Below are 22852 nucleotides of genomic sequence, written 5' to 3' on the forward strand. Positions count from 1 at the left end.
GGCAAGTCACTTAGCCTCTGTTTCCTCATCTATATATTGAGGATAACAATAGTACCAACCTCCCAGGCAAATGTGATGATTGTACTGTGCTTAGTAAAGTGCCTGGCCCTTAGTAAGCCCTATAAAAAACATTAGCAATTATTATTATACTATTACTAAAATGGAACAAGATCTCATATCTTCTAACTTCAAATCTTAACCACACCTTGCTGCCTTGCCTAGTAATGTTGTCTAATTGTTTTCTATGTATACTTTGTTTTTCCTTTAAATAACTTTAAAATCTGTAAGGGCAGGAAGCATGTTTTATATAATCTATTTTGCATGTCTTCCCTCTTTAGTCCCCCCCCCCATACCAGTACTGAGCATATAAGCTAAGATCCAGGCCTCCAATACATTTTTCAATTCTGTCCTTTTTTCTTTGCTCAATCAGAGATAAGGTTGGAATCGTTATATTATCTCTGACAATTTTGCTTTGGACAAATAAGTCATTTAGCCTCTAACATAGTGACTCTAACAACGTTCTTCCCCATTATCAGGTCCTCTGATTTCAGATGCATGTTGAACTTTCTTTGGAAGCTTCAGATCATAATGCAGAAGTTAACCATCTGGAGAGTGGACAGCATTGGTTGTGGTCTATGAGGCACCAAATCCTGGAGAAGTACTTTTTTTAGAAAAAGTTATTAATACTTCCTTGGTCCACGTGCCAGGATGACCTTTGGCAAGGAAAAAAAAAGGGCTCTCATGTGCCTGTAGAGAGAGAGAGGTCCTCTTCCTCCTTCTCCCTGCTTCCTATTCCTACCTTTTTGCTAAGTACAGCTTGTAGAGACTATCCAACTCACAAAATAACTATATATTTCAGGATGCTATTTGAGGCAGGTCATGTATACTGGGGGGGGGCAAAGAAAATTTTCTTTTCCTCCATTTTTAAAAATTTTAACTTCCTTCTTGTCTTCCTTAATTTTTTTTTGTTTTTAATCAGGTATTCTTTTTTATTTTTTAATTTTACAATTTTTCCCCAAATCTCACTTCCCTCTCCTCCACCCCCCCCACAAAAGGTGGTCATTAGTCTTTATATTGTTTCCATGCTATACCTTGATCTAAATTCAATGTACTGAGAAATCATATCCTTAAGAAAAAAAGATAAAAGGAGAGCAAGATTACATAAGATAATGGGTTTGCCTTTTTTTTTAAATGAAGGTCTTTGGGCTTTGTGTAAACTCCACAATTCTCTGGATACAGATGGTATTCTCCATTGCAGATACCCCAAAATTATCCCCGATTGCTGCACTTATGAAATGAGCGAGTCTATTATGGTTGATCATCGCCCCCATGTTGCTGTGTGTACAGTGTTCTTCTGGTTCTGCTCATCTCACTCAGCATCAGTTCATGCAAATCCCTCCAGGCTTCCCTGAATTCCCATCCCTCCTGGTTTCTAATACCACAATAGTGTTCCATCACACACACACACACACACACACACACACACACACACAAATATATATATACACACACATACCACAATTTGTTCAGTTATTCCCCAATTGATGGACATTCACTAAATTTCCAATTCTTTGCTACCACAAATAGAGCTGCTATGAATATTGTTGTACAAGTGATATTTTTACCCTTTTTCATGATCTCTTCAGTGTATAGAGCCAGTAGTGGTATTGCTGGATCAAAGGGTAAGCACATTTTTATTGCCCTCTGGGCATAATTCCAAATTGCTCTCCAGAAGGGTTGGATGAGTTCACAGCTCCACCAACAATGCATTAGTGTCCCACATTTCTAATCAGGCATTCTTGGTGATAACATCCAGCAATGTCATTACCAGAACTCTGATCCTGGTGATTTATACTTCCTGGTTTTGGTATATAGGGCAGGGTCCTTCTGGTTTATTTATTTTTTTTTTTTTTAGTTTTTGCAAGGCAATGGGGTTAAGTGGCTTTCCCAAGGCCACACAGCTAGGTAATTAGTGTCTGAGGCTGGATTTGAACTCAGGTACTCCTGACTCCAGAGAGTATCCTATCCACTGCGCCACCTAGCAGCCCCGGTTTTTTTTTTTTAGAAAGATTTTATTTGAGTTTTACAATTTTTCCCCTAATCTTGCTTCCCTCCCCCCACCCCCACCCCCCACAGAAGGCAGTATATTGGTCTTTACATTGTTTTCATAGTATACACTGATCTAAGTTGAATGTGATAAGAGAAATCATATCCTTAAGGGAAAAAAAATTAAGTATAAGAGATAGCAAAATTACATAAGATGTTTTTTTTTTTTAAATTAAAGGTAATAGTCTTTGGTCTTTGTTCAAACTCCACAATTCTTTCTCTGAATACAGATGGTATTCTCCATCACAGATATTGTGCCTGATTGTTGCACTGATGGAATGAGCAAGTCCATTAAGGTTGATCATCACTCCCATGTTTCTGTTAGGGTGTACAATGTTTTTCTGGTTCTGCTCATCCTGCTCAGCATCAGTTCATGCAAATTCCTAGTCTTCTCTGAATTCCCGTCCCTTCTAGTTGGAACACAATAGTGTTCCATCACATATACACATACCAGTTTGTTAAGCCATTCCCCAATTGAAGGGCATTCACTTAATTTCCAATTCTTTGCCATCACAAACAGGGCTGCTATGAATATTTTTGTACAACAATATTTTTACCCTTTTTCATAATCTCTTCAGGGTATAGACCCAGTAGTGGTATTGCTGGATCAAAGGGTATGCACATTTTTTTTGCCCTTTGGGCGTAATTCCAAATTTCTTTCCAGAAATTGCTCCACCAGTAATGCATTCATGTTGCAGATTTCTAATCAGGCATTCTTGGTGATAACATCCAGCAATGTCACTACCAGAACTCTGCCTGGTGATTGATACTTCCTGGCTTTAGTATATAGGGCAGGGTCCTTCTGGTTTATCTTCAAGACACAATGTAGATAGCACTGATTAAGTACACTAAGTACCATGAGAAATTGGCACACAATTCATGTTTCATGCCTAGAAAACAAAAAAAAAAAATCTATTCTCATGTGAAACCTAGAAAGGAATTAAAGATTTTTTCAGGGCAAAGTTATTTGGAGAGTTGAGGGGAGTATGTAATGGATGTTAAATGTCTCTGCAATGGATATAAATTTCTTTGATGTCCTAGCAGAGCAAAAGGCATGGATAAAAATCATAGATGTGCTGTGAATATCAAAGAAAGCTATTAAGTCAATCAAACCAGAATCTCCAATCAATCAATCAAAAAATATTCATTAAGTGCCTATTTCTGCCAGGCATTGTATTAGGCACATAAAATGATTAATGTGGTTATTAAAAATTAAAAAAACAGATTAGACTTCTAAATATATATATATATATATGTATACACATGTATATAAACAAAATACACCATTATACTTGTCTAGGCTAAAGTCAAGGGGACTAAATTTTTATTATTAGCTCTGGCATTGACTTGTATGGTTTGAGGCAGGTTACTTGTTTTAGACCTCAATTTCTCTACCTGGAAAATGGAAATTAAAATAACTGAAAGAATGAGAATATGAAAATTAGAAAATTTAAAAACTTCTTAGAGATAAAGTCAAAACAGAATATTCAACTCTCTAAGCATAAATGATGTTTCCTTATCTTTGCATTACTGTAACACTCCAAATTACCAGGGACTCTGATTTATTCAGCAAGTATTAAGTGATTCCTTCTTCTCTCATTATGTAAAGCACCTCTTTTACCAAGAGATCAAAGATCCCTGTCATCCAGGATCTTACTAATTGTCACTACACAAATTACAAAACAAGGTAATGTAAAATAAGATTGTGTTGGGGGTTTTTTGTAACATTCAAGTAATACAGGCACAAGACTTTTGCTCTCTAATGCTAATATTTATGTAAGAAAGATGTATCATTAAGAATACTGGTATCAGGGAATTCATGACTTTTCAGTGGTTGGCTGACATGCAGGTTTTCTCTCCAGCCCTGTCTGGTTGGGAAAGTGCTGGAGCAGAAATCAGGTTAAGATCAACGTTCACCTCATACAACCCAATAAGCCCCAAATGGTTAAAAGTCCTAGATATAAAAAAATACTATCATAAATTACAGGAGGAAGAAAAAAATTCCCTTTATAATTATGGATAGAAGAGTTCATGACTTAAGTGACAGAGGTCACAAAAAGAAAATTTTATTTACATAAAGCTGAAAAGTTTTTACACAAACAAAATCAATGCAGTTCATATTAGAAGGGGAAACAGGTAACTTGGGGAAAACTTTTTTTGTAGCAAATTTCATTAGCTTGATTCTTAGACATATAAGGAACAGATACAAATATATTAAAAGAGCCATTTTTCAATAGATAAATGGTCTAACAGGCAGGTCTAAAAAGAAAAAATCTAAGTTATCAACAATATTTAAAAACTGTTTCAAGTCACTAATAATGAGAAATGCAAATTAAAACAATTCTGAGGTTCTCTTTCATATTCATAAGATGAACAAAGGAAAAGTAAAATGACAATAGTTGTAGGGAGTATGGGTATGGGAAAGCGGACACACCAAAGCATTGTTAGTGGAACTATGAATTGATCCAGACATTCTGGAAAGCAATTTGGGACTATACCCTTGAAGTCACTGTATTGTATACTTGTTTGACTCAGATATATTATAAAGCTTCTACTAAGTGTTATATACTAAGATACCAATACTTGTCTTATACTCCAATGAGAACAAAGAAAGAAGGAAAGGACTTTTATGAGGAAAAAATGTTTATGGTAATTCTTTAACAAAAAAACTGGAATGGAGGTGGCTTACCATTAATTTGAGGGAATGGCTAGACAGACTATGGAATGTAAAAAGATTTTACTGAATCATGACAAATGACAAAAGGATGGATTCAGAAAAACTTAAATTTAAAATTGATTTAAAAAACAATTCAATTGAAAACCCTAACAGCAATGTGGGGTTGATGATCAACCTTGATGGACTTGCTCATTCCATCAGTGCAACAATCAGGGACAATTTTAGACTATCTGGGATGGAGAATACCATCTGTATCCAGAGAAAGAATTGTGGAATTTGAACAAAGACCAAAGACTATTACCTTCAATTTAGAAAAAAAAAAAGTTATCATATTATGTAATTTTGTTATCTCTTATACTTTATGTTTCTTCCTTAAGGATATGATTTCTCTCTCATCAAGTAAACCATGGAAACAATGTAAAGACTAACAGACTGCCTTCTGTGGAGGGTGGGGGGAGGGAAGCAAGAATAGGGGAAAAATTGTAAAACTCAAAATAAAATCTTTAAGGATAAAAAAAAAATTCAAACAATTTATATAGCATTGTAAGGAAAAACATCATTTGATAGATGTCATCAATTTGATGACTAACCATGACTTTAGAGAACCAAAGATGAAGCATCACCACCTACCATTGACAAAGAGATAAGAGATTCAAGGTGCAAATTGAGATAAACATTTTCAGACAGATAAATATTTTCAGACAAGAATTTGTTTGGTTTAACATGTTTATTTGCTACAATTATTTGTTTTTATTGAAAGGGATCAGATGGGGAAGGGAATAGTATTGATAGTAATTCTCCCGAAAAGAAATGAGAGGGTTAGTATTTATTAAAAGCCTAAAAGAGAGGGAATTTCAAAGGAAGAACAAGAAAGTTTTTAAACTAACATATAGATTTTATTACAATGATTTCGAAAATAAAAGTAAGATGGATGTAATGGAGATGCTGAGTTTTGTGCAATTCTCCTTTTCTGTTTGTACATGGGAATATTAATGTTCATCAGTTTGCCAAGTCAAAAACAAGAAAAAAATATACTTTTAAAAATGTGATGCCAAGAAGTGAGACTCCTGTCGCTAGACCCCATGAGGATTACAATAGCCCCCAAGAATTCTTAGAACTCAAAAGGTATTCTTTCAAAGAAACAATAAAGCAGAAAAGATAGTAACAGGACTTGACATCAAAAAGACATCAGTTCAAATCCTATCTTATTAGCTATGTGACCCTGGGCAAGTCCTTTAATCCTTCTGAGCCTCAGTTTCTTCAGTTATGAAATGGGGTGACAAAAGTATAACCCACAATGAAAGGGTTTTGGGAAAAACAAATGAGAGCATATAATGTGTTTTGCAAATCTTAAATATAATATTTGTTGGTTTTTATTACTGGAGCAATTATATTATTTGAATGACCTTGAAACCAAGTATTTATAACATTTCAACAGTAATCCCCCCCTTAGATTCTATATATGCACATACTTCCAGTAGATAGGCCTTTCACCTAAACATATCTTACAGATGTACGTACATATACATATATATGTATATATATACATATATATGTATCGATATATGTGTATATATTCATATATACAAACACACCCCTAATAGATGGAAATTTTACCTATACATACACCAACATCCATACCTTCCAGATGGACCTTTAACTTATACCTATGCACACACACACATAAACATAAACCCCTTAAAGATGGCCCTCTACACAAGCACACCATACAGATGGACTTTTCACCTACAAATACACCTTAGAAATAGGACTTTCAACTATGAACATGCCCTAAGATGGGACTTTTACCTTCATACACACACATACATTTATAGATGGACCTTTAACTCACACACACACACACACATCCTTCTAGGTGTAACTTTCACCAACACACACCAGATATAGGACTTCCAACTGCCAACATATCTGAGAGCTATGTTCACCTCCACACACAGACAGACACAGACACACACACACATACACATACACAGACACACTCACACACACATAGACGCAGACATACACACAGAGACACACATACACATACACTCACACACAGACACACATACATACACAGACACACAGACACACACATACACACACTCACACACACTCACAGACACAGACACACACACTCACACATACAGACACACACAGACACAGATACACACGCATACACACACATACACACACACTCATACAGACACACACACAGACACAGACAGACAGATACACACACAGATAGATACACACACAGACACACACTCTCACACACATACACACACTCACACATACAGACACACTCACAGACACACACACATACACAGACAGACACACACATACACACACTGACACAGACACATACACAGACAGACACAGATGCACACAGACACAGACACACTCACACACTGACACTCACACACAGACACACATACACACAGACAGACACAGACACAATCACACACAGACACACTCACACACAGACACACATACACAGACAAACACAGATACAGACACACAGATACAGACACACATACACACATACAAACACAGACACACACACCGACACACACATACACAGACAGACAAACACAGATACAGACACACACACACACAAACTCTCTCTCACGAAGGCCCTTTGGCCTGCACCCGCCCAGGCCCTGGCACATGCACCTGGGCCCAGACCCTCCACGGGCGCGCACTGGCACCCGGGCTGCCACCGCCCACGCCTCCCTCGGAGCGGGCTTTCCTCGTCACTATCTGCCCGCGGGAGGAGGGCGTCTCGGCCTGGCTGGCTCCCGTGCCCCGGCGGGCACCCTGGGGCGCCGCGCCCAGCCACTCCGGGGCCCGCCTGGCTGCCTCCCCGGGCTTTAGGGGCTCGGTGCTGCCCGACTCCCCGCCGGGGCCCCGCGGCCGTGGGCCTGCGTGCCAGCCGGGGCCCGGGCGCTTGCGCCCCGAGGAGCGGGCCGGGCCGGGGGCGGAAGCCGCCACATAGCCAGGCCCGGCGCGGGGGCGGGGCCTCCGCACTGCCCTGTGGCCTTTCCCCATTGGGGCTCGGTTGTCATGGTGTCGGTGACCCTGAAGCGCCTGGAAAGCGTTTCCGGAAATTAAAGAGAAATTACTTCCAGGGTTGCCCTTACTAATGATGGTGGAGCGGGGAGGTCCGTAATCTCGGCCACGCAGGAATGTAAAAGACTAGCTGACGCTTAACCCACTTCGGCGTCTTCACGGTCTCCCTCTGCGCTGCCGTCGGTCTTTTTGTTCTTGTTCGGGTTTCTGTGCGGGTTCCGCCGGCCGCCGCCTGCCAGCTTCCAAGATGGCGCCGCGGGCCTCACCCTCCCGGAGGCCAGTCCCGTGGTCCCCCGGTTCCGGCGCGGTGAAGGCCCCCGGAGCCGAAGCGGTCGCCAGCACCATGTCCCGGTCGTCCGACCCTCGTGTGTGCCGCGGCCCCGGCCCGCGGGCGTTGCTGACGCTCCTGCTCCTGCTCGGCCCCAGCTCGGTCCTCGGCATCTCCTTCCACCTGCCCGTCAACTCCCGCAAGTGCCTTCGAGAGGAGATCCACAAGGACCTGCTGGTGACGGGCGAGTACGAGATCACGGACCAGTCCGGGGGCGCCGGCGGCCTGAGGACCCATCTCAAGGTGCGGGGGGCGGCGGACTCGGGCCGCGCCACAAGGGTTGGGCGGGCCGAGGCCTAGGCCTCCGGACGGGACGGGGCCCGGCCCGCGGGCATCGCCCCGCGCCCCCGTCCTGTTGGGGTAACGGAAGCGCCCACGACCCGGGCCCGAGGGCGGGCTGAGAGCCCCGCGGGAAAGCCGGGCTCGGGGCTGGGGCCCCAGGCCGGGGTGGCCCCGGATTCGGAGACGGCACCCGGAGAGCCCGCACCCCCGCCCGGCCGGCCTGGTCCGCGCGGCCCAAACGGGCTCAGCTTCCTCATCTGTAAAACAAAACAAACAAACAAACAAACAAAAAAAAGAGGTTTATCACAGAAATTCCTTCCAGCTCTAGAAGGCAAATTGGGGGTGATTTAGCTGTGGTGGGCACTTCCATCTCTAGGGGCCCTCCCATTTCTCAAGGAAAGGATACAAGGCTTAAACTTTATTTCTCAGTGTTTGGAGAAGAGAAGGATGAGGAGATCCAGAAACAACAGGTTGTCTTCTGCCCTATTTATTATTTAATTTGTACGTTAGGATGTCAGCTTCCATATGGTAAGATCTATTCAGTCTTTAATGTTGTTCTTTATCCCACAGTCGGTATTGCTTCAACTTTGATGTAGGCCCTAACCATAGAATGAATTGGTGACCGGATGTGTATCACACATCCCACCTTATTATTTCTTACAACCAGAAGAACAATGCAATTTTATGCCAGTGGAGGTCAAATCCACTTTGTTTTCAAAATGTTACAATAATCACCTGAGGCCTAAGCAACAAAATTCAAGTCAACAAATGGAATCCATCTCTGGATTTTTATAATATTTCATTTGTACGTCTCACTCCTTAAGCAAACCATACTATCATTTTTATACTCACTTTAGTTACATGACTAGTTTTCAAATTCAGAACAGGGTTCATATTTGTCTGTATGAAAGTTCCCTCATTGTCATCAAAATTCTTTGCACATGGTAGGCACTCAATGATTAAAATGAATGAAACATCCCCCACCTTCAATAGCATTTTTTGAACTATAGGTAGTTTGCTTTTTCATTTAATAATATCCCCTCCCTCCTTTTTTTTTTCCTTAAAAGAATGGAATTTCCCAGTTAGCACAGGTAAATAGTCCTAAGACGAGATGATTCTTTTTAGGTATTTCAAAGTCTTAACTCATAATTTTTCAACATTTCTGTGGAATAAGACCATGACCTTTGTCTAGGGTCTTGATGCCAAACCATTGATTTTAAACTTTCTTTTAATTTATCATTAGACTTAAATAAAAGATTCACTCACTATTCTTTTTTCTAACTTTTGTTACAGATGAGCTTTCCTTCCATTACTATCTTATAAAAAAACTTTGTCCTGTGTAGATAGACAAGAAAGTGATTGGAAAGAAATTTTAGCGATTCAGATATGACTTTCAGGTTCAGTTTTCAGACTCCCCAATAAGTTTTGTATCTTTCTAATAAAATAAGCTTGAAGGCAGGAATCATCTATCTCGCTTTTGTCTTTATCTACTTAGTGCCCATCACACAGAATTTAATGACTAGGACTAATTTCACTGGTTTAGAAAACTCCCAGAGGAGAAGATTCACTGCAAGTCCACACGAGATCTTATGATCTTAGAAGTCTAGAGCACTAAGGGATTAAATGACTAAGCCAGGGTCACATAGCTGGTTTTGAAGTCAGCTCTCTACCCATTGCCTTGTGCTGTTTATGATAGGTATTCAGTAAGTACTCTAAAGTTTACAAAGCAATAATATTTCATTTTAGACTCAAAACCACCCTGTAAATTAAGTACTGCTTTTTTTTTTATCTCCCTGTTTTGCAGCAAAGCAGCAAAATTAGTTGTTTGGGGTCTGCTCATAATGCTAATTAGTGGCAGAGCTGGAAGTCAGACTCAGATCTGACTCCTACATCTTAACTTCTTTTCTATTACACCACACTCTGGTCCCATTGTTTTAGTCCAGTTTTTGAGCAGACAAATATCTGAGAGCAATAGATACAGTATATGCCTTGTTGAATTTAATGGAATTAGTCAAGAAAACAGGCAAACAAGTAGTTTTTGATACCCAGGCCAGGAAACAACCCCTTTGGAACAGAAAAGAATTGGGTGTTAAATAAACCATACTTTGCAGTATAATAACCAATAAATATAAGTAGTCCCTGTCCTTAAGGAACTTATGTTCTGCCTAAGGAGACAATGTTTACAGAATCATATGAAAAATTAAAAGGTAAATTTCTTGCGGTAGAGGTCAGAAGATCTGAGGAGATCAGGAGAGGCTTTATGAAGATGTCTCTTGAGCATGTTAACATGAGGGATTCTCAGAATCAGGAATGAGGTGGAATTATAGAGCTGACATGGGAAATGATTGCTATGAAGGCATGGGATGGGACCTGGAGATGAAGCATTTTTGCTTCAACAACAAAGCTAGTTTGGCTGAACCAGAGAGTGACTGAAAGGAAGCAATAGTGTCAAGTAAAGACAAGGTAGAATGAGTTGGAAGCAAAGAGTTGATTTTGATCCTGAATAGAACGACATGGTCAGGACTTGAGGAAAATCACTTTGGCATCAGTTTGGAAGATGAATTGGAGAGGGGAGAGACTTGAGGCTGGGAAGATAGTTAGGATGCTACTAAAGAGGTAATAGGCTTGTTATGGACTGCTAGTCCTATGAACAGAGATAAAGGAACTGACTGAAAAGACTTGGAAAGTGTAAAGAAAGGTTTATGATTGGTATAGAGTGAGGGGAAATGTAAAGAGCATGGGGACTTGAGGGTAGGGACTGGTGAATTTAAGGTTTTTTCATTCATGTTCCTATTGGGGTTCATCAACCTGAGCCTGAATATCAAGCTTTAAAAAATTGTGTACCAAGCACTATGTTAGAAGCTTGACTGCAAATTCAAAAGTGAGATAATTCTTATCTTCATGGAGCTCCCATTCTGCTTCATACTTCAGGGATACCCTGAGTTCTATTGATTTACATCTCATAAAAAATTGTATTTATGGAATAGTTCTGTTCATCATTTATATTGTCCTGAATTAAGGACTATACTGCCAACTAAAATAAAGAGAATTTTAATTTTTCTAAGTATTAGATGAACTTAACAGAATCCAGAAATAATTTACTTGAAAATTTTTTATTTTAATTTATGGAATTAAAAAGCATTTCCACAGCATAGTATAATTTAAAAAGATGGTTGCAAAAGATTATTTACTTTTTTGAAGTGCTTGGATCCAGTACTAGACCAAGTTCAAAGGAAGAATGGGTTCAAATCTCACACTGATGTATCAATGTCCAGTAACTGGATAAATCACTACTTAACATTTTTGGACTTCCATGCAATTCCCAAAGACTCTTAAATTGTAGATCAGGTATGGCCCTGCATTGCTAAAGGCACTTTGTTGTTTTGGGGTTTGTGTTTTTTTTGTGTGTGAATTCCCCTTCAGTGAAATCCTTTGGTCCTGTCCCTGCTATCAAAAAATATTGACCAGATAGATATGTGTCAATCAAATGACTATGAGAATTAGAACTACTTTTGGGTATTGGGTAGTCTGTATTTGTGAAACCATGGAAAAATCATCTGTGAAAGACATTACAAATATATCATCATTGAGGAACTGAGACTGATGCTAATTCACATCCCTTGTGAGTTATATTTTATTAGTCCTTCTTTAACAATTGATCTGATACCCAGAAAAAGTCATTTCCCATAAATGCTAATTAACAATGTATTTTACTAATGAAATTATCACTTGGATTGTTCACATTTAGGACTCTAATAAATAACTGCCAAGTTATTTGTAGGAAAGCTAAGGGGCAGTTAGGAGGCCAGTTTCAAACACTTAATAATTGCCTGGCTGTATGACCTTGGGAAAGTCACTTAACCCCATTGCCTTAAATAAATAATTTTTTTTTTAAAATTGCAGGTAAGGAGAGCTAAACAGATGACTGTAAGAGCAGCCCAGACTTGGAATATTAATACTCCATTAACTATCTGACTAAATTGAAGTTTTAATGAAATGGTGTGCCATTTGGGAAAAATAGAATCAAATTCACCAAAGGCTATAGCTTTTTTTAAATTGTAGTTTTCAAATAATTATTATTTGGAACTAAAGTTTTCAGCTTATCACAATTGGCAATGTATTGTCAAGAAAAGACATGTTGGGAATTAAGAGAATAATTTTTGATGTCCAATCCAGAAGTATCATCATTTATTTTTATTGACATTTTTCCTGAGTCCTTTACTTATACTAAATTTTCCTTTCTATCTCCTGCCTTCATATTCTAGGGGAACTTTAATAAGCATATTGATATTCCCTCAAATTCCATAACTTCAGTTTCTCAACTTAACCCATTTCCCATGAACTACTTTGTTCTTATGCTAAACTCAGAGATGGTTTCATCCTTGATAATCCTATATCCTTACAACTATTCTTCTTAAATCTTCACTGGCTCTGAAATTCTTTCATTTAATCAGAATTTTTTTTCTTTCCATTTTTACCTATGATTTATGACTCCTAACTTTGTCCTTTGTTCTCACTATGACCTACATTCCCTCTACTCCTTTTCATTCCTAAACCATCAGTCTTGAACTATTTCCTACCTTCCTTATCTTAGTTCCTTGGTAAACTAATTTAATATAACACTATTCCCTAGTATCAAATCTCAAACCTTTTGCCTGTTTCCAGTAATACCTTGCTGAATTAAAGCCCAATCCTGGATCACTCTTGCCATCTCCTTCCTTTGCTCCTATTCATGTATTTCTGAATGGAACTGAAGGGAATTGCAAAAATTTGCTCACTTGCTCATTTGAGTTCCAAATTTTTCTCACTTTCCCCTCCCCAAGATGGGAAGCAATCTGGTATAGGTTATTTCCACATTAGTCATGTTTCATCAAAAGAAACAGAACAAAAGTTGGAAAAGCATGAAAAAACAAACAACAAAACAGTGAAAATAATTTGATATGATCTGCATTCAGATTTCATAATTTTTTCTCTGGAAGTGGGATGCCATTTTGGAGTTGTCTTAGATCATTGGATCATTGTACTGCTTTCACTGAATTCCAGTGACCTCCTTTGCCTTCCAGAATCTTGTCTTTCTTAGTGTTCTTATCCTATACTTCCCTCCACACACTCTACCATCTAGCTACATGGACCGTTCTTCAAAGCATAACACTATCTACACATGCCACACTACTGTATGTCTGCCATCCCTGGAATGGCTGTGCCCCTTCACCTCCTCCTCCTGAGTTTTTCTGGCTTCAAGACTTAATTCTCGGGGCAGGCTAGGTGGCTCAGTGGATAGAGCACCAGCCCTGGAGTCAGGAGTACCTGAGTTCAAATCTGGCCTCAGACACTTAATAATTACCTAGCGGTGTGGCCTTGGACAAGCCACTTAACCAAATTGCCTTGAAAAAAACTTAAAAAAAAAGACTTAATTCTCATCTCATTTCAGCATGTAAACTTTCCTGAAACTCCTCAACTCTCTGCCCTTTGCATTTTATCTTCTATATTTCACTTAAACATACACACACATAACATGTGTATATATACATATTTGTGTGTGTGTGTGTGTACATCAATATAAATAATGTCTTGTATGTACCAAGTTGTTTATGTGTTGTCTCTCCTATTCGGATGTAAGATCCTTAAGGACAAGACTAGTTTCTTTTTCCTTGACCCCCCAGAGCTTATTACCATAATGAATGGCATATAGTAAACACTTGAATTGATGCTTGTGGAATGACTGAATGGAGGAGGAATGAGACTGGAAGGAGAGAAGAGGATATGGCCCTTTCAGAATACTATATTTGGGCTCCTATTCATTAGATTCAAGTTCTTTAGTGTCATCATGGCTAAGGATTTAATGTATTAAATTACTGTTTTTCTTTTGCCTTTTTACAAACAGTTTCTAAATTCAAATTAAAAAATTAACACTTGTATATATCTCTTTCCTAAAAAAAGGGGATATCTTTAATATTCTTTCTTATTCAGAGAGTGATAAAACAGTGGGGATTGACTTCTTTCTTTAGCTATTATAGAAAAAAATGAGCTGCTTTTCAATTTGAGTTTGCCACATTATTTTTTTGTGTTGTCCCCTGAAGATCAAGTATGGCTTCTAGGGAAGTGGAACAAATTTAAAACATTGTCATTAGTGTGTTAAAGCTTGTTCTTTTTATATGAAGTGCTGACTAGTGGTTAGTTCCAGGGTACAGATTCTGTTTATGTACATACCACATGGCTGCTCTGACAGAAGAGCCCTCTATGAAGTCAGCCAGTTGACCAAGGACCAGAATTTGAGCTCTCAAATAAACTTCTGGACTGAAGGAGGTTGATGTCATCTACTTTATCCTGGGTCCCTACCTCTTTGTTCAGTGTAACCATGTTCAAATCAAAGGAATGGTTGTTAAGAAAGAACAAGACTTTGCTTGTGACTGAAAGGGTCATATTGAAGGTTTTTACCGTAAATAACTTTGGAACAGAGTGGGGGGAAAAAAACAACATTTGATCTGGCTTCACCCCCGCAACAGCATTGTCTGGGCAGCAACTGGTCTTTGTTGCTCTCTTTAAGCTGGTCTGAAGTGACGTATTGTCTATGTTTGGGTATTGTAGCAAATGCTGATTAAAGCAGGGAGAGCTGCTTCTGGCCGTTATCTACATGTGCCAGGAAAAATTCTATTTCTGGTTTTGAAGGTGTTTGTTGTATAGCATGTCTCCCAACACTTGATCATATACTAGTTTTAGTAGTATTTTATTTTGTGGCACAAAGATGAATTGTGTTCTCAGATTAAAAGCATTCAGTGTTCTCATATACTGTTTCTGGCCTAGCTGTGTCAAATTTTACTATCCCTATAGAAGTATACATTAATCATGGCACTGGAATTAACGTTAAGTATAAATTAATTATGGGAGGATGTTGAATCTGGGGTCAGAGGATCTGAATTCAAATTGTAGCCTTGCCACTTAATAATAATTTGCCCTTGGGGGTAAGGCATTTTTTCTTCTCCAGACATCAGTTTTCTTATTCATAAAGTAATGGGATTGGACTAGATGGTCTCTAAAGGACCAGCTTGATGTCCTATGGTCCATGGTGTTAAGAAACAAGATCCTTCTTTATATTGGATTCTGTGGATGATTAAAAACAAGAATTGAGATTCAGGCCCCTTCTGCATGGAGGGCTACAGAAAAGAAAGATATGAAAGAGTCATATAATCTCATTCCCTGAGAAGCCATCTTAACTGATGTTTATATAGTTTTTTTTAAGGTTTCCAAAGCACCTTTTATACACATTATAATAATAATAATCCAAGTAAGGTAGATACTTGTAGATGTGATTGTCATCATTTTGCAGATGAGAAACAAACACAGACCAGTGACTTTCTTGTGACTTTCCAGAGCTAGAAAGTATCAGAGGCAGTACACACAAACCCAGGTCTTTCTGACTCCATCACCGTTTTTACTACTTTACAGCTTCTCAGAACAGAGTTCCTTCCTTGAAGGAACAAGCACACTTAACAGGAGATCATCTGGCTTTTTCTTAGATCTTTTTTTGGTTTTGTTATTGTTATTGGTTTTTTGCAAGGCAATGGGGATTAAGTGACTTTACCCATGATCACATATCTAGATAATTAATAAGGGTTTCAGACTCAAATTTGAACTCAGGTCCTCCTGACTCAAGGGCTGGTGCTCTAATCCACTGAGCCACTTAGCTGCCCATTTTTCTTAGATATTTAAGGAGGGGGAACTCCTGCCTTCATTTATATTTTGCTGGCTCTGATTGTTAGGTTGTTGTTCCCTACATGAATCTTAAATCTCCCTTCCTGTAGCTTCTGTCCATTGCAATATGTGCTGTCCTCTTGGGCCAAGAGAAACAAGAATAACCTCTCTTCCACATAATAGCCTTTCATATCCTTGAAACAACTATCATGAATTCCTCCATATTTCTTTCAACAATCTTCATGACTTGACCTTGAGGCCCCTTCATGTCTCAAGCCTTTTTTTTAACCATTCTTCAGCTTACTGTGTTTCAATATGGCCTCTAAAATTAAAAATTGTTCCAGCTAGAGCATGACAAGATCAGATGAGCCTTTTTGGCTGCTGCTCTTGATGCATTTTAAATTTGCAGTCCATTACAATCTACCAGATCTTTTTCAGACCCTTATTCAGGATTTCTCCAACTTAAAAATCATTGTTAAAATACTAAATTGAATAGGGCCAAGAATCCCAACCCCTAGGGTACTTTACTAGAGAATTCCTTCTAATTTGACATTGATTTATTCTTTTGGAATGATCATTCAGCCAATTAACTTATTAGAGACTTTCAGTGTTATCTAGCTATAAAAAGTTAGAAAAACTATTGTTGTATTACCTTGCTCTACCAATCTAGGATTTTGGCAAAAAGGAAAATAAGGCTAGTGTGACATGGTGTGTTCATATTCTGGCTCTTGGTAATTATTACTTACTTGTCTAAATATAGTACATTCTAGAAATTTGCCAAGCATTGAAATCAAGTTCCACTAGCTTATGGTTAGTAAACTCCATTCTCTTCCATTTTTTTGAAAATTGGAACATTTGCTCAGTCCCAAACTGATTTTTCTTTCCAGAGAAAACATAAAATAAGAACTTTCTGCTGTTGTCATTCTCATCATCATCACTCCATCCACTCCATTGTAGCAGTGCTGTCCCTTATTAGAATCTCTTCCCGCCATGTACTTTTTAAATTCTTTTTGTTGTACACATAAAATAAAGTGCTAAAAAAGAACTATATTAGTTTAGGGGACAGACAACTTGACAGAAGGATTAAAGACTTCATACCAGAAGGGTTATCTAAGCAGCCTTATAACAATATGAACTAAAGTAGATATTGATAAGGCAGGGAAAGGTTGTGATTATTCCTTAAAGTTGACTCTGATCATCTGGTAACAAAATATGTAAGAAGAATTGGAATAGAAGAGCTTGGAGACATGGAGATCAATCAAGAGGCAGTTGCACTAATCTAGGTGAGGATGTTTCAGGTTAAAACAAGGCGGTGGCAGTGGTAATGAGAATGGATTTATAGAGAAGGGGAACATAAGTGTGCTAGGGACCTAGAATACAAAGACAAAAATAAAATTGTTCCTGAGGAATAGTATGAAATACTAAGGAATAGTAAGAAAGCTAGTTTAGGCTAGATGTTAATCAAGGGGAGTAATGCATAATAAGACTGGAGAGGTAACAGTGGTACCATTGGTGGAGCGAAATAGGAAAGTTTGAAGAAAGAGGAAGTTTGTGGGTTTTTTTTTACTTTAACATTTTATTTGTTTTCCAATTATATACAATAATAATGTGTACCCATCATTTTTGCAAGGCTCTGAATTCTCCTCCCCCTCCCGAAGACTGTCTGACAGTCTATACATTGTTTTTCAAGCCATACATTGATGTAAATTGAATGTTATAAGACTAAACATAAGAATAAACATGAACCCCCTCCCCCCCAAGAAGATAGGAAACCTCAAGAATAGAGAAAGAAAAAAATGTACTTTAGTCTGTGTTCAGATTCCAATGGCTCTGTCTCTGGGGTAAGTTGCTTTCTTTATCATAAGTCTATCAGAGAAGTTGCTTCAATATTTTTTTCCCACAGTTGCTATTACTAGCTGTACCTCCACTCTATTTCTCCCCACTCTCATTTATTCTATTCTCTCTCCTTTCATCCTGGCCCTGTCCAAAAGCATGTTGCATCTGAGTACCCCTCTCCCTCAATCTTCCCTCTCTTCTGTCACCTGTTCCCCCTTCCCTCCCCCCATTCCCCCTCATCCCATCCCATCCCATCCTTTTCCTCCCTTCCTTCTCCAGGGCAAGACAGATTTCCTCACCCTATTAAGTGTGTATGTCATTTCCTACCTGAGCCATTTCCAATGAGAATGAAGGCTCACTCATTCCCCCTTGCCTTCCCCCCTCCCCTTCATTGAAAAAGCTTTTTTTTTACTCTTATGTGAGATCTCTCAGCTTCTTCTTCATCTCCTTTTCCTTCCTCCCAGTACTTTCCACCATCGCCCTTTGACCCCATCACTTTACCACATTATACCATTATATTCCACTCCTTCCTATGTCATGTCTATATTTGCTCCTTCTAACAGTTCTTATAAATGAAAAATTTCATATGAGTTATCAATATCTTCTTCCAATGAAGGAATACAAACAGTTCAACATCATCAAGTTCCTCATAGTTAGTCCTTCTCTTCCACTCCCTCTATGGTTCACCAGAGTCCTGTACTTGGAGATCAAACTTTCTGTTCAGCTCTGGTCGTCTCGTTAGGAAAGTTTGAAAGTCGCCTGTTTCATTGAAAATCCATCTTTTCTCCTGAAAGAGGATGTTCGGTTTTCCTGGATAGCTGATTCTCAATTGTAAACCAAGATCTTTTGCCTTCTGGAATATCATATTCCAATCCCTACAAGCCCTTAATGTAGATGCTGCCAGATCCCGTGTAATCCTGACTGTGGAGCCTTGGTAGTTGAATTGTTTGTTTCTGGCAGCTTTTAGAATTTTCTCTTTGACTTGGGAGTTTTGGAATTTGGCAATAATATTCCTGAAAGTTTTTCTTTTGGGATCCCTTTCTGGGGTGACCAGTGAATTCTCTTGATTACTACAGATTACTATTTTGCCCTCTGCTTCTAGGATCTCAGGGCAATTTTGTTATATTATTTCTTGAAAAATGAAGTCTAGGCTCTTCTCCTGGCCTTGGCTTTCAGATAGTCCAGTAATTTTCAATTTTTTCTTCTGAATCTGTTTTCAAGGTCAGTTGTTTTTCCATTGAGATATTTCACATTTTCTTCTAATTTTTGGCTTTTTTGGAAGAGTTTTATTTCTTCTTGCTTTCTTGCAAAGTCATCAGCTTCCTTTAGTTCCATTTTGCATTTGAAGGAGTTATTTTCTACAGAGAGCTTTTTTATCTCCTTTTCCAGCTAGCCAATTCTACTTTTTAAGGCATTCTTGCCTTAAAAAACATTGCCTGTTGTTTTGCTTTTTGCCATTAGGCCTAAACTGGTTTTTAACATATTATTTTCCTCAGTATTTTTTTGTATATCTTTCACCAAGCTTTTGATTTGGTTTTCATGATTTTTCTGCATTCCTCTCATTTCTCCTCCCAATTTTTCCTCCACCTCCCTCAATTGCTTTTCTTGTTTTTGGGTTTTTTTTTTGTTTTTTGTTTTTGTTTTTTTTTTGCAAGGCAATGGGGTTAAGTGGCTTGCCCAAGGCCACAGGGTTAGGTAATAATTAAGTGTCTGAGGTCGGATTTGAACTCAGGCACTCCTGACTCCAGGGCCAGTGTTCTATCCACTGTGCTACCTAACCACCCCCCCCCCTTAATTGCTTTTCAAAGTCTTTTTTGAGCTCATCCACAGTCTGAGCCCATTTTCTATTTCTCTTGGAGGTTTTGGATATGGAAGCTTCAGTTTTCATCATCATTTGAATATGTGTTTTGATTTTCCATGGAACTGAAGTAATTATGGTCAGATCCTTCTTTTTCTGTTTACTCATTTCCTCAGTCCAAGACTAATTTATAGCACTTCTAAGGCTTTGGGGTTGTTTTTTTTTGGGGGGGGGGGTCCCACTGGTATCTTTATTCCTCCAAAGTCTTATGCTCTCTAGCCTGTGCTTTGATATGTAGATGACCACAGCACTGCCCTCTGCTCTGAGGCTATAAGGTGGGATTCTTCAGCTATCTTAGTATGAAAGCCCAAACTGTAACCTGGGTCTGAGTGTAGGCAAACAGCAGTCCTACCCCTGGGAGAGCAGAGAAATCTCTGCAGACTTTCTCCCAATTCTCTGCAGGTGCTACTCACTCCATGCTCATCCAGGTGCAGCAGAGTTCTCTCACCACCCCTTCAGGCTGTTGCTGGTGATCTCTGGGCTGCGCCATGGCTTTTTTCCCAGCCCCGGGTCCTAGTGAAGCACACCTTTCCCGCAGAGCTTCTAAGTTATCTTGGACTAGGAAAATGTATCACTCAGTCTTTCTGTGGGTTCTGCCCCTCTAAATTTTGACTAGAGCCATCCTTTGTTTTGGGGGGGTTTGGGAGTTGGAGTTGGGGAATGCTGCCTTTACGCTGGTATCTTGGCTCCTAAAAGAGGAAGTTTTAAGGGAAAGATCGCTAAGTTTGAGATCCTGAGTACATTCATATCCAGGAAAGAACTGGAACTATAACTCTTAAGTCATATGAGAGATTCAGTTCAAAGATGAAATTTTGAAAGGCGTCAATCCATAAGTGATAATTGAAGCTGTGAAATTGAATAAAATCAGAAAGGGAAAGAATGTGAAAAGTTACCAAGAATGGAACCCCTAGGGATAGTTATCTTTTAGAGAATAGGGGAAATAGTCTATAAAGTAGACAGAAGGTGCAGTCAAAGAGGTAAAGAGAATAAGGAAACCAACGATCAGAGAAGAATGAAATTCAGGAAGGCTGGGAATGATCAGCAGTGTCAGATGCAGTAGAGAAGTCGATAAGGAGAACTAATAAAAGGCTAATTTGATGAGGTCTTTGATTATCTAGATTCACTGAGTATTTTTTACTATCCACTTCTTCAGCCCCATACCAGTCTAGTTTTGGTCCTTGCAAGTCAACTACATTGACCATGTTTCGGTCTTCATTCTCCTTGACTTCTCTGAAGTTTTTGACATTTTTGACTGATGATTGCCTCTCAAAGCCTGCATGTAAGAGAATATACAGAAGATTACAAACTATCTTATATAGATTTCAAGAACTCCTCTCCCTCTCCAAGGGAAAAAAAAGCAACTGATGTCATGTAGCACCATACACTAGGGAAATAACATCTCTAAAGATTTTATTGCCTATACAGAATTATAAGTTTCTTCAATATTAAGTGAAGCAAAATAGAAAGGGAAGTGTTTTTAAAATGTGTCAAAATAAAACTCAAACCTATAAACAAAACTATAAGCCACCCTAATAAGCAGTAGAGAAGAGATCTTTTCATCTTATACTAGGAATAATTGGACCTATTAATCTCTGCAGACCCTGCATTGTTGTTGAAAGGAAAATGATAGACCTATACTTTGTTTCAGCACAACTGTCTGGTTTTTCCTCTGGCTTCATGAGCATGCTCTTTGGTGTGTCCTAGCTAAATTGTAAGCTTCTTGAAAGCCTGAACTCTGTTTGTTAACCTTTAGTCTGGATATGAAGAGAGACTGAACTTTCTTTACTCTTAAAGAAAGGACCTGAGACCCTATAATACAAAGAAGTCTTGCCTGAGGTATTTGGGAGGGATGTCAATATACAAAATTTATTAATCCAGTTTCCCAGATAGTCTTTTCCCATTCACTCTTGACTCACTGATACAGTTTATTCTTTAAATTGCCTTTCATGGACATTTCACCACAAATTTAATAATTGCTAGTGGCTGTGACCTGCACCACCCCAGTTTGCAGCAAAAGAGAGAGCAAAATTAAATAAAACTGAGCATCTCTATGAGCCAGGTAGCAAGCAGGGCAGTTTTCCAGGCTATAATAAGAGACTATGGAAAGCAGGATAAAATGGAATGTTTATATAACTTTCTCCCATATTTTATCCCTTAAGCTGGATTACCAGAAAAGAGTTGCTAGAATTTATCTCCACAAGCTCCCAGAAATACCGGTATAGAGTACAATGTAATACCATCAAGGTGCCCTTAGAACCACCCATTTGAAAGTTACCTCTCATAAGACTCCAGTTGAAGGTATTGTTTCCTGTATTGTTAAATACTCTCACAATAGATTATATCTTGTTAGAGTTTAATTTCATGAAACATTGTGCCTGTACTGATGAATTTGTATGCTTTACATCAGAAAATGAAGTCTATATGAGTCATTATTTTCTTTTTTGCCTTGGTTGCCAGGAAACATAACTATTGCCCTAGTATATACTCATTTGAGTTATATAGTAATGCTCTTGTTCCTTCACATGAATTTTTTTTTCTGTTTTATTCTCATGATCATTTTTGTTTTGTTGAATTTCTTTTATTGACTCTATCCCTGGTGGATGAATACTAATCTTATGTTATTCAAATTTGAGGCAGCTAAGTAATATAGTGGATATATTGGGAGCCTAGAGTCAGGAAGACCTGAGTTCAGATTTGGCTTCGCTTAACTAGCTATGACATTGATCAGGTCAGTCTTTGCCCATTTGCCTTATGTTCTTCAATTTTAATGGGGGGGGGGGGTAATAACATCTACTTCACAGGGTTGTGAGGTTCAAATGATATGTATTAAAAACAAGGATAGTGGGTGCTATATAAATACTTATTTTATTTCCTCTATACTTGAAGGTCTTTCCTGTTAGCTTGCAAAATTTGTTGTTATTGGAATTGTTAAATTTAATCATAGTATGTCTTAGAATTTGAAGCATTGAATTTTCTTCTCAAGGCAATCTGTATTCTTTCA

General features: G+C 38.6%; 1 protein-coding gene across 1 annotated transcript in view; it reads left to right on the plus strand.

The window, feature by feature from the left end:
- The first annotated feature begins 8087 nt into the window (after positions 1-8087).
- The window catches only part of TMED10 (transmembrane p24 trafficking protein 10), a 42466-nt gene continuing 27701 nt past the window's right edge, over positions 8088-22852 (plus strand). Inside the window, exon 1 of the mRNA XM_074235695.1 lies at positions 8088-8426. Coding sequence (XP_074091796.1) covers positions 8103-8426 — 324 coding nt within the window. The 5' untranslated portion in view covers positions 8088-8102. The remainder of the gene's footprint in view (positions 8427-22852) is intronic.

Source organism: Macrotis lagotis, chromosome 4 (assembly GCF_037893015.1).
Source record: "Macrotis lagotis isolate mMagLag1 chromosome 4, bilby.v1.9.chrom.fasta, whole genome shotgun sequence".
NCBI classification, from domain to species: Eukaryota; Metazoa; Chordata; class Mammalia; order Peramelemorphia; family Peramelidae; genus Macrotis; species Macrotis lagotis.